At 49.3% G+C, this 17,899-nt stretch overlaps 1 protein-coding gene across 1 annotated transcript in view; it reads left to right on the top strand.

Moving 5' to 3' along the window:
• Positions 1 to 17,899, top strand: part of LOC110173986 (DENN domain-containing protein 5B-like) — a 55,172-nt gene that overhangs the window by 23,935 nt on the left and 13,338 nt on the right. The window contains 13 exon segments of the mRNA XM_055155336.1: positions 540 to 727; positions 2,146 to 2,412; positions 2,414 to 2,545; positions 3,622 to 3,813; positions 5,453 to 5,696; positions 7,826 to 7,970; positions 9,323 to 9,419; positions 13,197 to 13,325; positions 13,496 to 13,648; positions 14,825 to 14,906; positions 15,371 to 15,449; positions 16,344 to 16,472; positions 17,047 to 17,168. Coding sequence (XP_055011311.1) covers positions 540 to 727; positions 2,146 to 2,412; positions 2,414 to 2,545; positions 3,622 to 3,813; positions 5,453 to 5,696; positions 7,826 to 7,970; positions 9,323 to 9,419; positions 13,197 to 13,325; positions 13,496 to 13,648; positions 14,825 to 14,906; positions 15,371 to 15,449; positions 16,344 to 16,472; positions 17,047 to 17,168 — 1,959 coding nt within the window.

Below are 17,899 nucleotides of genomic sequence, written 5' to 3'. Positions count from 1 at the left end.
AGGGAGAGAGAAACGGGAACGAGCCGATTCTGGTTTCAGGTTCAGGTTTTTCCTCAGACGCGTCAGAACTCGTCCTGAATCTGAAACACAAACAACAACACCTTCAGTAGAAGAGAGAGAGAGAGAGAGAGAGAGAGAGAGAGACGAGAGAGAGAGAGAGAGAAACAGACAGAGAGAGAAACAGACAGAGAGAGAAACAGACAGAGAGAGAAACAGACAGAGAGAGAGAAACAGACAGAGAGAAACAGACAGAGAGAAACAGACAGAGAGAACAGACAGAGAGAGAAACAGACAGAGAGAAACAGACAGAAACAGACAGAGAGAAACAGACAGAGAGAGAGGGTGTGAGGCTCGTTCTTCTTCTGCCTGGAGAATCATCTGAAACCAAAACACATGATTATAACAGAAATAAAAGAGACGACATGTTTAATGTTTTTTTCCTCTCTCTGCCCCCTCACACGCCCCACTCTCTCTTTCTTTCTTTGTGTCTCTCTCTCTGTTTTCTCTCCCTCTTTTTCTCTCTCTGTTCTCTCTCTCAGACCCTCAGCGTGTGGTGAGCGCGTGCGAGTGTTTGTCGTCGTTGTTGTTTCCGTTCCAGTGGCAGCACGTTTACGTTCCTCTGCTCCCGTCGTCGCTCCGTCACTTCCTGGACGCTCCGGTGCCGTACCTCATGGGTCTGCAGGGCCGAGGCGACGGGGACCGCACCTGTCTGGACCTGCCGCAGGAGGTAAACGACTGTCATTGAAACAAAACACGTTCAATGAACATGTTCATTTTTCAGTGAACTTTGAACTGTACGCGACACATTTGTAAATCAAGAACTTGAACGTGAATTTGTTCAAATGATGTGAGATGAACGGCGTACGTCACTGTTGGGTTCAATTAAACATCGGGATTTGTTTTCACCTGATGAGTCAAGTGAGAAGGGCACTCATCACCACAGCCACGCGCCAACGTGGAAGGCGGCTCCACAGGCGGCTGCAGCAGGTGCAGCACGTGCAGCTCTGACTCTGTGTTTGTCAGTGTAAAGACGATCAGACTTGACTGAAGCGTTCAGTCGCTTGTATCAGGTCCACAGTGAAACTAACAGAACACACTTGTATTTACCTTCTGTACAGACCGACCACGGCAAAAACAAGGATTTCAAAAGTTAATTTCAAAGCTCTAATAACATTGTTCTGGACCTGGGCTTTTTCACACGACACAGATCTGCCTCAGGAGCTCGATGTGCTGATGATAAACGCACAAACACAACAATAGATGTTCTCCCTACGCTCACGTAGAGCATCAAAAAACAGGATGGATCCTATTTTCTGAAATCCACGTGCGCGAGACGAGCTGCTCCAGTGGAGCCGCCCTCGTCACTTTCAGTGCATTTCTAGTTACGCGTCCAAAAGTTGCAGTGACGTCCCTCTGACACAGAAAGAACACAGATAATCATGTCCTTTAGTCCCACAGAAGCTGATGCATCAGTGCAGTTTATGTAAATGAGCCATGTGGTTTTTAGTTTTTGCTTCTGTGAGACAAAAGTGTCAAAGCTGCAACATTAAACACATGATAAAGTCAAACAGGCTGATGTGGCTCTAGAGTTTATGTTTATATGTTGTAAAGTTGTTGTAAACAGGAAGTCAGTTTGAAAAATAAGTTCAGCCTTTTATTTACAAATCTCACCTAAAAATAAAATGAACTGAACTTTGAACTAGTTCATGAAAAGTGTGAACTTGCACAACACTGGTTCTGCATGTATGTCTATGGTAGAATGTGAGGTCTGCCTGAAAATCCTGCTGAAACAAACCATAAAATACCAGATAACAGCCTGGGCGTTCATTTGTTTCAATCACTTAATCGTCTGCTCCAAATTGCTGCCTGGTCTCAAATAAATGCCTGGTCTGTTAATACATCTCTCCCTCGCTTCTCCTCTCCCCCTCTCCCTTCCGTCTGTCCCTCCCCTCTCCCTCCGTCTCTCCCTCCCCCCTCTCCCTCCGTCTTCTCCCTCCGTCTCTCTCCCTCTCCCCCTCTCCCTCCGTGTCTCCCTCCGTCCTCTCCCTCCGTCTCTCCCTCCGTCTCTTCCTCCTCTTCTCCCTCCGTGTCTCCCTCCGTCTCTCCCTCCGTCTCTCCCTCCGTCTCTCCCTCCGTCTCTTCCAGGCGAACTTGTGCTTCGTGGACTTGGATCGTCGTTCCGTGGATCTTCCGGAGGATTTTCCTCAGTTTCCTCTGAAGTCGGATCTGATCCAGGATCTGTTGGACGTCCTGCAGAGCTCCGCCTCCTCCGGCCCGGAGTCCAGCTCGTGTCCCGGGTCGCCGCGTCCGGCCAGCTCGCCCTGCACCCCCGCCGCCCCCCGCAGGAACAGCCTGGAGGCGCTCGACCGACGCAACGGCAACCTGCCCCCCGACCGCCCCCAACCCCGCCGCCAACGCCGCCGTGCTGGAGCTGCTGCAGAACAACGAGACGCTGGAGCGGCTGGAGGCTCTGACCCGACGCACGGGGGTCAGCGTCGCCAGGGTGGACGCGCTCAGGGCGGGGGTCAAAGGTCAAAGCACCGAGGTAAGAAATAAGAAGATGTGGCAAATGTAGAAAATGTAAATATGGGACGGTCTGGACATGAAGACGGTTGGTGTAAGAGCAGAGGAGGAGCTCAGAGGAGAATCCTTCTTCTTCATGTCCCTTGTGAATGTTGGATTTTCATGACTTCAAATTGGCAGCAAAAAATGTGTTAAATTGATTAAAAGAATTTGAATTTTTTTTTTTTTTTATTTAAGATTTGTTTGTATCTCTGGGTTTTCTTATGGTCTCATGAAGTATGAATAAGTCTTTAGAGACAGAGTGAGGAGCTCAGTCACACGGGAGGAGCTCGGAGTAGAGCCGCTGCTCCTCCACGTGGAGAGGAGAGGGCATCTGAGGGGAGGACGTCTGTTCTGATGTTCATGTCCCACGGGGAGGAGGCCCCGGGGAAGACCCAGGACACACTGGAGGGACTATGTCTCTGGACTGGACTGGGAACACCTCAGGTCCCACTGGAGGAGCTGGAGGAAGTGTCTGGGGTGAGGGAAGTCTGGGAGTCCCTGTTTAGACTGATGCTCCTGAGACCCGACCCCGGAGAAGAGGAAGAACATAAATGGATTTGTTTGAAAGAAAATACATTTTTATTATTCCTACTATTGAAACAATAAACTAAAGCTGCACTGTGTAACTTTTCAGGTGGGGGTCACCTGCTTGTTTCCATGGAGATGTCACTGCTCTGTCTGGAATGTCCCACAGTGTGACATTAAACAGCTCGACTTTACATTTAATCATTTACAGGTGGTTTTATTTCTCAAAAATCCCTGAGAAAACCAGACGTTCTGACTGTGAGCGCCTCTCCACAGATCTGACCTGTAACTGCGTCTGGTTTGGTCTCCATGTGAAGATAGAAAGATTTAATGCCATACTGTGGAACATTCCAGACAAAACAATGGACCCTCAGCCAGAAAAGTTACACACAGCATCTGGACTGTTTTTTTGTAGTTTTTATGTTGAACATTTTAGTGGAAAAGGAGGAAAAAATCAAACATCGACTTTTGTTTTCAAATCTAAAATGTTCCTCCGTCCCAAACCTCAGAGTGTTTTTTTGTGTGGCGCAGAGGGAGGGGCGGCGTCCGAGCTCGCGCCTGGAGGAGGAGAAGAGGGCGGCCGTCCTGAACGCTCAGCTCAGGGAAGTCTTCGCCGATCACTTCACGTCCATGTTCTGCGACTACGAGACGTTCGTGGTCCAGAGCGGCTCCGACCTCCACACGTGGCTCACGGCGCGAGAAAACATGCACAACTTTGACAAGGTGACGACGCCGAGACAGTTTACTCACACACAGGCAAATGACTCGTACATAGGAGCTCAAACGTCACAGATTTTATCATAACAAAGAAAAACTGTGATTAAAAAATTCTAAAAAAGCAGAAAAAAAGCAAAAGCCACGGACAAAACTAAAGCTGCGTTCAGACGGTGATGTTGAGGCGTCTGATTAACACACAACACACACACTCTATGTGGAGCGTCCAGGACGTCCTGCGAGAATCTGACGCTGACGCGGCGAGTCTTGAGCTTTCAGACGAGGACCCGACCGATATGGATTTTGTTGCGGCTGATTTGATATCGATAAAACTGCAGATATAATCGCCGATATATTTAGTGATGTAAAAATTCACTGTAAATCTTGAATTGTTTAAAAAACTTAGGTTTGGCTCTGGTGGATTTTAAATTGGGTTTATTTAGGAAACATTTATTGTTATTCTGCCTCTTTACATCATATTTACAGACAGTAGATCGACTAATGACATTTTTACATCACATTCTAGACACTAGTAAAAAAAAATTAACTACTGCGATTAGCCTTTAGCCGGGGGCATGCAAAATTGCACTTTTTTTTTTTTTTTTTTTTTTTACAGCGTATGAACGCGTATTGTGTATTACAGACGGGTAGTAATTACACACGGGTGGGTCAGGACTAAACCAGGTCTAAACCAGGACTAATCTTGGACTTAAGAGAGAAAACGCCGAGCAGTTTGTCCGCAAAACGCGATCGGGCGATTGATTGAGCCGGTCCTTTCTCCTGTGTCTCCTCTGAGTCCGTCCCCACAGTGAGTCCTGTTTCAGTTCTGGTTTAGTCCTGGTTTAGTCCTGTTTTAGTCCTAGTTCAGTCGTGGATTAGTCCTCCTCTTCAGTCCTGGAATCAGTCCTGGGTTAGTCCTGGTTTGGTCTTAGTTCAGTCCGTGGCGTAGGCAGCGCAAAAGTTTGAAATAATCTCAGATTAACGGGCAGGTGCGGTCCTGTACTGGCAGGTGCAGTGTTGTACTGGGGGTCTCCAGAAACGGCCCCGTGCAGGACTCTGCCCTGTAGGATCGATTACGGAATAAATGAATCTTCAGTTCGTTGCATAAATAAGGAGGAAAATAACAAAAGGACGACAGCAGCAATAAGTTTTAAGAAGCGTTTATGTCGTAAAAACACTGAAGTCTTTTTCTTGACGAGGAAAACGCGACGCTCACAGATCCACAGATGAACACTGAACACTCTGAAGTATTTGTCTCCTGCTGGTCCACGAGGCCAAGATACATGTCAGTCAATCTGAACTCCTCTCTCCTCTCTCTCCTCTCTCCTCCTCTCTCCTCTCTCCTCTCTCTCTCTCTCTCTCTCTCTCTCTCTCCTCTCCTCTCTCCTCTCTCCTCTCTCCTCTCTCCTCTCTCTCTCTCCTCTCTCTCCTCTCTCCTCTCTCTCTCTCTCCTCTCTCCTCTCTCCTCTCTCTCTCTCTCTCTCTCTCCTCTCTCCTCTCTCCTCTCTCCTCTCTCTCTCTCTCTCTCTCTCCTCTCTCTCCTCTCTCTCTCTCTCTCTCTCCTCTCTCTCTCTCTCTCTCTCTCTCTCTCTCTCTCTCTCTCTCTCCTCTCTCCTCTCTCTCTCTGTTCTCTGTTCTCTCTCTCCAGGCGTCCTTCCTGTCGGAGCAGCCTGAGTTCTTTCTTCCGTTTCTCTCTCGTTTCATCGAGACTCAGATGTTTGCGTCGTTCATCGATCAGAAGATCATGTCTCAGTGGGAGCAGAAGGAGGCGCTGCTGCGAGTCTTCGACCAGCGAGTCCACGAGAAGAAACGCCACCAGCTCCGAGCGCCCAACCTCACCTCCACCCACGGCTCCGCCCACAGCGCCCGCCGCACCACCCTCTGCGACGCCGGTGAGTGTCTGCACCCACCTCCACCCACAACCACACCCACCTCCAACCACAACCTCACCTCCAACCACAACCACACCCACCTCCAACCACAACTCACCTCCTCAACCCACCTCACCTCCACACCACACCTCACCTCACAACCACACACCTCACCACCAACCACACCACCTCCAACCACAACCACACCCACCTCAACCACAACCACACCTCCACCTCCAACCACAACCTCACCTCACAACACACACAACCCACCTCCAACCACAACCTCACCTCCAACCTCACAACCAACACAACCTCACCTCCAACCACAACCTCCACACCTCCACCCACAACCCTCACCTCCACAACCTCACCTCCACAACCACAACCACACCCACCTCCTCACCCACAACCCACAACCCACCTCCAACTCCAACCACACCCACCTCCAACCACAACCACACCCACCTCCAACCACAAACCACAACCCACCTCACAACCACAACCTCACCTCCACAACCTCACCTCCAACCACAACCTCACCTCCCAACCACAACCTCACCTCCAACCACAACCAACCACAACCTCACCTCCAACCCACACCACAAACCACACCCCACCTCCACCCACAACCACACCTCACCTCCAACCACAACCTCACCTCCAAACCACAACCACACCCACCTCCACCACACACACTCACCTCACCTCACAACCACCAACCTCACCTCCAACCACAACCACACCCCTCCACCTCCACAAACCCACAACCTCACCTCACCCAACCACAACCACCACCCACAACCTCCAACCACAACCTCACCTCCAACCCAACAACCTCACCTCCACAAACTCACCTCCACCCACAACCTCAACTCCAACCCACACAACCTCACCTCAACCCAACCACAACCTCACCTCCACCCACAACCTCACCTCCAACCACAACCTCACCTCCAACCACAACCTCACCTCCACAACCTCACCTCCAACCACAACCTCACCTCCACAACCTCACCTCCACCCACAACCTCACCTCAACCACAACCTCACCTCCAACCCACAACCTCACCTCCAACCACAACCTCACCTCAACCCACAACCTCACCTCCACCCACACCTCACCCCACACCACCTCCACAACCTCACCTCCAACCACACAACCTCAAACCTCCAACCACCACAACCTCACCTTCCAACCCAACCACAACCTCACCTCACCCACAACCTCACCTCCAAACCCACAACCTCACCTCCAACCCAACCACAACCTCACTCCAACCACAACCTCACCTCCACCCACAACTCACCTCCACCTCCACAAACCTCACCTCCACAACCACAACCTCACCTCCACCACAACCTCACCTCCAACCACAACCTCACCTCCAACCACAAACCCACAACCTCACCTCCACCACAAACCTCCAACCACAACCTCACCTCCAACCACAACCTCACAACCTCACCTCCAACCACAACCTCACACCTCCACCCACAACCTCACCTCACAACCACAACCTCACCTCCAACCCACAAACCTCACCTCCAACCACAAACCTCACCTCCAACCACAACCTCACCTCCAACCAACAACCCACACCCACCTCAACCCACAACCTCACCTCCAACCACAACCTCACCTCCAACCACAACCACACCCACCTCCAACACAACCACACCCACCTCCAACCACAACCTCACCTCCAACCACAACCTCAACCTCCACCCACACAACCTCAACCTCACCTCCACCCACAACCTCACCTCCAACCACAACCTCACCTCCACCACAACCTCACCTCCAACCACAACCTCACCTCCACCCACAACCTCACCTCCAACCACAACCTCACCTCCACCCACAACCTCACCTCCACCCACAACCTCACCTCCAACCACACCCAACCCACAACCACCAACCTCACCTCCAACCACAACCTCACCTCCAACCACAACCTCACCTCCAACCACAACCTCACCTCCACCCACAACCTCACCTCCCTCCACAACCAGCTCCACCCATCTCCACCCACCTCCACCCACAATCAACCATCTCCAGATTCTCCACCCACACCCAACAGCGGCGCCCGTAGAATCTTCCAGAACCCGGTGGTTAAAGTTTGTGGGTGTGGTCGTGTCTCCTGCAGCTCGGGCGGTGGAGCAGAGGTTCCAGAACATCGACCACACGGCCGTTCTCCCTCATCTCCTCAACATGAAGATCGGAGAAGGACGATTCGAGCCGGGACACTTCCCCGACCTGAAGAGAGACGCCCTCAACAGCGCCCCCAACAGGTGAGACCCAGAACCAGGACTAACCAGGAGAGCCAACAGAGACCAGAACCAGGACAACCAGGACTGAGACCAACAGCGAAGACCAACAGGACTGAGACCAGACTACAGACTGAACCAGGACTGAACCAGGACTGAGACCAACAGCGCCCCCAACAGGTGAGACCCAGAACCAGGACTAAACCAGGACTGAGACCAACAGCGCCCCCAACAGGTGAGACCCAGAACCAGGACTAAACCAGGACTGAGACCAACAGCGCCCCCAACAGGTGAGACCCAGAACCAGGACTAAACCAGGACTGAGACCAACAGCGCCCCAACAGGTGAGACCCAGAACCAGGACTAAATCAGGACTAAACCAGGACTGAACCAGGACTAAACCAGGACTAAACCAGGACTGAACCAGGACTGAACCAGGACCGAACCAGGACTGAGACCAACAGCGCCCCCAACAGGTGAGACCCAGAACCAGGACTGAACCAGGACTAAACCAGGACTAAACCAGGACTAAACCAGGACTGAGACCAGGACTGAGACCAGGACTGAGACCAGGACTGAACCAGGACTGAACCAGGTCTAAACCAGGATCTAAACCAGGACCGAACCAGGACTAAACCAGGACCGAACCAGGATTAAACCAGGACTGAACCTCAACACTGGCCCCAAGAAAGAAAAGATGAAAAGAGAAAAAGAGAGAAAGAGGAGTTGTTAAACGTTGGTCTCTCACGTTGTGTGTGTTGTGTGTTTCATGTTGTGTGTTTCATGTTGTGTGTTTCATGTTGTGTGTTGTGTGTTTCATGTTGTGTGTTTCATGTTGTGTGTTTCATGTTGTGTGTTGTGTGTTTCATGTTGTGTGTTTCATGTTGTGTGTTCATGTGTTGTGTGTTTCATGTTGTGTGTTGTGTGTTTCATGTTGTGTGTTGTGTGTTTCATGTTGTGTGTTGTGTGTTTCATGTTGTGTGTTTCATGTTGTGTGTTTCATGTTGTGTGTTTCATGTTGTGTGTGTTGTGTGTTTCATGTTGTGTGTTGTGTGTTTCATGTTGTGTGTTTCATGTTGTGTGTTTCATGTTGTGTGTTTCATGTTGTGTGTTGTGTGTTTCATGTTGTGTGTTTCATGTTGTGTGTTGTGTGTTTCATGTTGTGTGTTTCATGTTGTGTGTGTGTTTCATGTTGTGTGTTGTGTGTTTCATGTTGTGTGTTTCATGTGTGTGTTCTGTGTTTCATGTTGTGTGTTTCATGTTGTGTGTTTTCATTGTGTGTTTCATGTGTGTGTGTGTGTTCATGTGTGTTCATGTTGTGTGTGTGTGTGTGTTTCATGTTGTGTGTTTCATGTTGTGTGTTGTGTGTTTTACAGATGGAGTCACAGAGGTCCAGCGCCCCCTGCTGCTCCTCACAGACAAACACAGACCCCCGGGAAAACAGAACAACGACTGGACAACGAGCAGAAGGAGGTACGAGGCCCCGCCCCCTCACACACACACACACACACACACACACACACACACACACCTCTCTCTCTCCGCTCTGCTTTTGCTGCTCTTTCCATCTTTTTTCTTTCTATCCTTTTTTGTTTCATGCTCTTAATTTCTTCTCTTTTTCCTGTCTTGTCTGCATCTTCTGCTCTGTTCCACCTCTTTTTTCCTTCTTCTCTCCTCTGTTCCTTCTCTCTCCCTTTTCTCTCACTTCTCCTCTCCCTCCTACTGTTTTTCCTCCTCTCTCTCTCTTCGTCAACCTTCATTCTTTCTTTCTCTCTCCTCCACCTTCTCTCCTTCTCCTCTTCTCTTCTTCTTCTACTCCTCTTCTCCTCATCCTTCTCCTCCTCCACCTCCTCCTCCTCTCTCTCCTACTCTGTCTTTCATCATCTCTCTTCTCCCTTCTTTCTTTCTCTTTCCTCCTCATCTCTTTCTCCCTCCTTCTTTCTTTTTACTCCTCCCCTTCTTTTCCTTCTCCTTCTCTTCTTCTCTTCTCCTCCTCCTCCTTCTGCTCTTTCTCCTCCTCTCCTCTCTCCTCGTCTTCTCCTCTTCTTTTCTTCTCTTCCTCCTTATCCCCTTCTCTTTCTTTTCCTCTCCTTCCTCTCCTCTTTCTTCTTCTTCTCCACCTTCTCTTCCTTCTCCTCCTCTCTTCCTCTGTCTCTTTTCCTCTCCTCCTCTTCTTTTCCTCTTCTCCTCCTCCTCTTCTCTTCTTTTTCTCTCCTCCTCCTCCTCTTCCTCTTCTTCTTCTTCTTCTGTCAGTCTTTCTTTTCCGTAGAGGAGGAGCGTGCGTCTCTTTTAAACTCGTTGGCGTTTTGGGATTGGGATCACGGCGTTCCCCGGACAAGACCCCGGAAGTCTGTGTCCACCTCCTGCCTGGTACGTGACGCCTCCCTCCCCCTGCCCCAGATGCCCTCCCGTCCTCCTCCCCCTGCCCCAGATGCCCTCCCGTCCTCCTCCTCCCTGCCCCAGATGCCCTCCCGTCCTCCTCCTCGTGCCCCAGATGCCCTCCCGTCCTCCTCCTCGTGCCCCAAATGCCCTCCTGTCCTCCTCCTCCTGCCCCACCCTCGTCACCTTCATCTTCTGACACAGTTAATGCAGCACTGCGGGACTTTTCTGGCGCACGATTCGCCACCTGCATGATTGTATTTTCTCTGCCAACTAAAAATGAGTTTAGTCGTTGAGACTTTTATCTGTTTGACATTGACACTTTTGTCCTGAGGAGTCTTCCTCTCCTCAATCTGCCCTGACACAGAATCTGCTGATCCTCCCTGACCACAACCAAAAAACCCTGGTCAGAATTTAAGATCTAAACATTTAAATCTATCAGAAAATGACTTATAAGTAGAGAAATGATCTGTCCACGCAGCAAGAGACTTTTACTTGTCTTTTACTTGTCTAGAAGTCGTTTATTTTAAGAGAACTTGTCGAGAATGAAGAATCTGAGAACTGATGAGTCGATAATAAAACTGAAAACAGGATGAAGAACCTGATAGAAGTTTGAAAATCTTGGTCAGATCAGAGAAATGTGCAGTGAGCTCCTCCATGAAACTGAGACCTTTGAATTTCCTCAATAAAGAAATATGATGATGATGATGATAACTTTTCTAAAATCAAAATTCAAGATTCAGAACCATTTCCTGCACATCAAATTCACCCGTGAAGATGCCAAGAACAACACATTGACCTTCTTAGATTGTGCAGTAACGACAGGAGAAGACCGATGACTCCAGGTTGAGGTCTTCAGGAAGCACCACACACACGGACCAGTACCTGCTTTTTGATTCTCACCAACCACTGAACACAAACTTGGAGTTATTCAGACACGACAACACAGGGCTCAAGTGGTGCCTCAAAGCACAGAGGGAAAGGAGAAAGAAGAACAACAAGTGCAGAAAGTCCTCTCTGTTTGTGGAGATCCAACATGGGCCTTCAACAAAACCAAGAGAACTAAAAAACAGGACAACAGAGAATCAGAACCCAGTAGAAATGGGGGAACTATTCCGTACATGGCTGATGTTTCTGAAAAACTACAGAGGATTTTCAGACAACATGAGATCCCGGTCTATTTCAAACCTACGAACACTCTAAAGGGCCGTTCACACCAAGACGTCAAAGCGTCCAGTTTCAATGTAAAGTCGATGTGGACGCGCGACTAGAGCTTCCTGCGTTTTTGCGTTGCGTTTTCGGCGTCAGCGCGGCGCGAATCTGGCTCAGCGTTTTTGGCGTCAGCGATCTAGACGCGCGTCCAAGGCGTCAGTGTCAAGAAGTTGAAAATGCTGAACTTTTCGCGTCAGACGCGCCGCGTCAACCAATCAGAGACGAGTATCCAGAGACGCAGCAACGATATTATCAGTAAGCAAAACCCGAGAACCAGAGCGAGAACCACAAACATGAGCGGAGATTAAATATATACACCACAATCACCGAGCCGATCACGAGGACTACACCAGGACCGGACCAGGATTAAACCAGGATTAAACAAGGACTAGACCGGGACTAAACAAGGACTAGACTGGGAGTAGACCGAGATTAGACCGAGACTAGACCGGGACCAAACCAGGACTAAGACGGAGGACTAGACCAGACTAGACTTAGACCAGGACTAGACCGTGATTAGACCAGGACTAGACCGTGATTAGACCGGGACTAGACCGTGATTAGACCAGGACTAGACCGGTATTAGACCAGGACTAGACTGGGACTGATCCAGTGTCATTAGTGGAGTATAAATATAAACACGCTCCAGTCATCGACCCGATCTCCTCCGCTGATGTTTTATGTCATAAAAACACTCTCTCAGTCTGGTCTGACATTGTTTCGGGAAAAGTCCAGGACCGGGCTCTTGTTTCCAGGACAACGGACGAGCGTCAAGTATTTTTGTCCCGTTCGTCCACGGCGTCAAACACACGAGCGTCGGGGGCGTCTAAACTCAAATGCAAAGGCTCCAAATAGAGACGTCAAGGTGTTTTTTGACGCTTTGGTGTGAACGAACCTTAAGACAGAAATTGGTGCAACCGAAAGAACAAAACACCAAGCCACAAACAAAGCAACGTGGTCTACTCCATTCAGTGCAGTGAAGACTGAAGTGAACGCTACACTGGAGAAACTAAACAGACACTTCACAAGAGGATGAACCAACACTGACGAGGGAGCAACACAGGACCTCAGTCTGCTGTGCATCTCCACTTAAAAGCCATGGGCCACTCGTTTGAGGACAGCGAGGTACAGATTTTAGCCAGAGAAAAGAAATGGTTTGAGAGGGGAGTGAAAGAAGACATTTTTGTTAAGAAAGAGAATCCTTCTTTAATCAGAAATGGACTCAGACACCATCTATCTCCTATTTACACGTCCATCCTCAAACCTAAATCAAAACAAACAAGAGAACAACAGGTGTATCCAGGTCAGGTCCAGAGGTGTGGAAGCTCCATTATGGACAAGAATTGTTCTGTTAATTAGACCCCACACCCTGTACAGGTCAACAGGCCAAACTAACAAACACAAACTGTAAACAAGTGTGTGTTAGTTTCAGAGTAGTTTCAGTGTAGTTAGCTCCTCCCTGCAGACAGTTAAAGGAAGTGTCACCAGCGTCTGACCAGAACTGAAGAAGCAGCTTGGATGAAGTAAGAAACGTCTTCAACCAAACTCACTTTTGTCCAGTCGACAAACAGAATTTCTCCTCGACCTCGAATAAGGAAACTAACAATCTGTTGACTCTCTTCCTCTCCCCTCCTCTTCCTCCTCTCTCTCGTCTCTCAGCTGCAGGAGTCTCGTGCTCTGGGGAAGTCTTCTCTCCGTCAGCCCAAACTCTCCGACGTGTCTCCGGCCGTGATCGCTCAGACCAACTGGAAGTTTGTGGAGGGTCTCCTCAAAGAGTGTCGCCTCAAGGTACAGAGGAGTCCACCGCATCATCTGCTCCTCTACTGCATCCTCTGACCGTCTGCTCCTCTGCTCTCCTCCTCCTCCTCTGACCCTCTGAACCTGTGCTCCATCTGCTTCATCTGCTCCTCCTCCTCCTCCTCTCCTCCTCCTCCTCCTCCTCCTCTCTCTGTCTGTAGACGAAGCGCCTCCTTGTGGCTAAGATGGGCGGTGAGGCGGTGGAGTTGGGTCATGGAGAAGCTCTGATCTCTGGTTTGGAGGAGAACACTCTGGTGGCGTCTCTGTGTGACCTCCTCGAACGAATCTGGAGCCACGGGCTGCTCGTCAAACAGGTCAGACCCTGAACCGGGACCGGACCAGGACTGGACCAGGACTAAACCAGGACCAGACCAGGACTGTCTCTGTAGTTTAGATTTGTACAAATGTTCTGAAATGTGATTCTTGTTTTGTTTAGTCAGATCTTAGTCTTTTTGTCATTTCTTCTGGACGAGTTTAAACATCAATTTTCCTAAAATGTTGACCCCTGACAGGTGCACTGCCTGACAGGTGCACTCCTGACAGGTGCACTGCCTGACAGGTTGTTTTGTGAAATATCTTAAGAGGTTCGTGGGAAGTAGTCAAACCAGGCAATCACTATTTCACATCAATCAATGCCAGCACACAATGAAGCTAGAGTAAACGTGTCTGTCTATTCCCCGCTTAACATTGTTACAACAAGCTAGAATAAATATGCCTGTTTATTCCCCGCTCAATAATTGTTACAATGAAGCTAGAACAAATGTGTCCGTTTACTCCCCGCTTAACATTGCTACACACACAATGAGGCTAGAATAAATGTGTCCGTTTACTCCCCGCTCAACATTGCAATCATCACACACAATGAGGCTAGAATAAATATGTCCGTTTATTTCCCGCTCAACATTGTTACACAATCATATCAATCAATCAATGGGTTTAAAGCATCAATCATCACACAAACTGGCACATAAGAAAATCAAACTCACCGTTGACACTGGGCTGGAGAGCCAACAACCCCACGGCAGAGTGGCTTAAAACCCGGCTGGGCGTTCGTACGTAACCCGCAGCAGACTCTAAAGTGGGTGCTTTCCCTCCGCCTCTATATATTCTCTTCATGCACCTGTGCGTGCAGAGAGGGCCAGTCTCCACCGCGCACACATACATGGAGGCGCATTCCTGTCCCATGTCCAGTCTTCTGAGACTGGACATGGGACAGGGTGCCCTGTTTTTCGTAAACACAGTGTCCTTGGCACAATCCCCAACTAAAAGATAGCGAGTTGTATAAGCATAATATTGACTTCGTGCAGGCATGCAGGCCTAGTGAATTGGTCTCAGGACCATCTTATATGTTCCCACTACACAGGTGCACTCCTGACAGGTGCACTCCTGACAGGTGCACTCCTGACAGGTGCACTCCTGTCAGTGTTTCTCTCAGAAGTTCATGAGCTGGTTTGTGTGTGTTTGTGTTTGTGTTTTGTGTTTTTGTTCAGGGGAAGTCGTCTCTCTGGTCTCATCTGCTCCATTATCAGGCCCGAGAAGAACGACTGGAACAACAGGCTCAGAACACACAAGGTACACAGAGTACACAGTACACACAGTACACACAGAGTACACACAGAACACACAGTACACAGAGTACACAAGGTACACAGAGCACACAGACTACACACGGAGTACACGGAGTACACAGGGTACACAGAGTACACAGAGTACACAAGGTACACAGAGCACACAGACTACACAGAGTACACAGAGTACACAGGGTACACAGGTACACGGAGTACACAGAGTACACACAGTACACACAGAGTACACACAGTACACAGAGCACACAGACTACACAGAGTACACACAGTACACACAGAGTACACAGGGTACACTGTGTTTATGTTTGTGTGTGTGTGTTATATGTGTGTGTGTGTTATGTGTGTGTTTACGTGTGTGTGTGTTTACTGTGTGTGTGTGTTTACGTGTGTGTTTACGTGTGTGTGTTTATGTGTGTTTATATGTGTGTTTACGTGTGTGTGTGTGTACAGGTGATGAGGAGAGGAGGAGGAGGAGGTCTGACTGCAGTCTTCAGAATTCTGCTCGTGTTTCTCTTCTTCAGGACATGAGGTGAACACAAACAGTTCAGGACATAAGTTCACTGTAGGCGACAGAATCGAGCTGGTGCAGGTTCCTGCACCTGATGTTGAACCGACTCATGTTCACACTGGAAATCAGAGCGTTCAGGAACCGAGTAAAACTTGTTTTTTCTAAGTGAACGGTGACGACACAGAAGACGTCAGCAGGTTCATCTGAGTCACACACAGGAAAATAAACAAAGAACAAATGAAACTATCATGTATGAAATTTTTTTTTTTTAAATCTACAGAAACTCTTCTGTACCGTTGGTTTTACATGTGTCCGTGTTCTAATAACATTACATCTTTGTATTGTGCGTCGCTGTCGTCGTCTCCACAGCAGATCCATGTTGTGTCAGAGTTTGGTACATAAATAATAATGACTTGTATCAATACAAACTCTCACTGGTGTTGATCATTTGATCCATGATTTTTGTTTTCCTCCTGTGACGTCTGTTTTCATGTGGCCTTGTTTTTATTTGGGGGTAAATCCACTCCCTCTGTCGATGACGTGTCATGGGTTCATGTAAATGGTTTATATACGGCTCGTTCACCAGTGAGAACTTTGGTTCCAGAGGAACTGGTGCAGGAACCGACACCGACACAAACAAATCACAGAAAAATCTGTCAAATTCTCCTGTCGTGTCTTTAAAACCAGTGGGACAGGTTCTTCTCTGTGACCGGCCCCAAACTCTTTAACTCTGTCTCTTTTATTTATTTGACTTATTTAGTCCTACTTTTTGATCTTCCAGTGTAAGTCAACGGGAACTTCCAATTTGGAACAGATTCAGATGAGACTGTAGAACCTTTTTTAAGCTCTTTAAGCAGAGGTTGTTGGTGCAGACTCATTGTTGTTTGTTTGTTTGTCCTGCTCGTTCCTCCTCAGACATGTGCAGCTGATGTCCGAGATCAAGACCGACGTGGGCCGAGCTCGTGCCTGGATCCGTCTCTCTCTGGAGAAGAAGACGCTCTCACAACATCTCAGACAACTTCTGTCCAGAGCAGGACTGACCAAGTGAGTCTGAATCCACAGTTTGCTCTGTTTGCTCCAGAAGGATCAAGTGCGGCTGTGCGGTGTCTGTCTGACTCGGACTACATCGAGTGGCTGGCCAGACCAGGAACGGGACTGGCACCGGGAACGGGACTGGGACTGGGACCGGGACCAGAATAAAGTAGAGGGGACAGAGTCTGGTGCAGGTCCTGCTCTGTTGAGTTTATTTCAGTCTCTGTCTCGTGCTGATGTTGTTTAATATCGTCTCGTTTCCACGGCAACAGTGAGCGTCTCCATGTTGAATAAAAGTCTGTCTCAGTTTTATTCGTCACTGTTAGAACACGGCCTCTGATTGGTTGATGTGAGGCAAATATTCTCAGAAAGTTCAATGTTCAACTTTGTTGAATTTCGCGAGCTTCTCCCTTTTGGGAAATTGCTTGTCGATGCCAGTTTCACAAATTCACTCTGCTCAAAATGCTCAAAACACACGAATCGCGGTGCCCAGTTCACATAATTCGCACCACAGAACTTTATAACAGGAGGCACTGCTCTGTCTGTCTCACTCTCACTCTGTTCTGTTCTGTTTGTTGTTTTGTAGGAAGTTGTACAAACGTTACGCGTTCCTGCGCTGTGAGGACGAGAGGGAGCAGTTCCTCTTCCACCTTCTGTCCCTCAACGCCGTCGACTATTTCTGCTTCACCAACGTCTACACCACCATCAGTGAGTCAAACACCTGAACACGCCCCGCTGCACCTCATGACATCACCAGGGGGAGTCAAACACCCCGCTGCACCTCATGACATCACCAGGGGGAGTCACACGCCCCGCTGCACCTCATGACATCACCAGGGGGAGTCACACGCCCCGCTGCACCTCATGACATCACCAGGGGGAGTCAAACACGCCCCGCTGCACCTCATGACATCACCAGGGGAGTCACACGCCCTGCTACACCTCATGACATCACCAGGGGGAGTCACACACCCCGCTGCACCTCATGACATCACCAGGGGGAGTCACACGCCCCGCTACACCTCATGACATCACCAGGGGGAGTCACACGCCCTGCTGCACCTCATGACATCACCAGGGGGAGTCAAACACGCCCTGCTACACCTCATGACATCACCAGGGGGAGTCAAACACGCCCTGCTACACCTCATGACATCACCAGGGGGAGTCAAACACGCCCTGCTACACCTCATGACATCACCAGGGGGAGTCAAACACGCCCTGCTACACCTCATGACATCACCAGGGGGAGTCACACGCCCCGCTGCACCTCATGACATCACCAGGGGGAGTCACACGCCCCACTGCACCTCATGACATCACCAGGGGGAGTCAAACACGCCCCGCTGCACCTCATGACATCAACCTTATGTTTTTACATTTCCAGTTGTATAAATCCAATTAAGTCAAACCCTGACCTCCCAGTTTGATCAGAATCG

This window comes from Boleophthalmus pectinirostris, unplaced genomic scaffold, assembly GCF_026225935.1.
Source record: "Boleophthalmus pectinirostris isolate CB_2022bp ecotype Guang Dong unplaced genomic scaffold, ASM2622593v1 HiC_scaffold_2, whole genome shotgun sequence".
NCBI classification, from domain to species: domain Eukaryota; kingdom Metazoa; phylum Chordata; class Actinopteri; order Gobiiformes; family Gobiidae; genus Boleophthalmus; species Boleophthalmus pectinirostris.
This window is presented reverse-complemented; position numbering and strand designations above follow the sequence as displayed.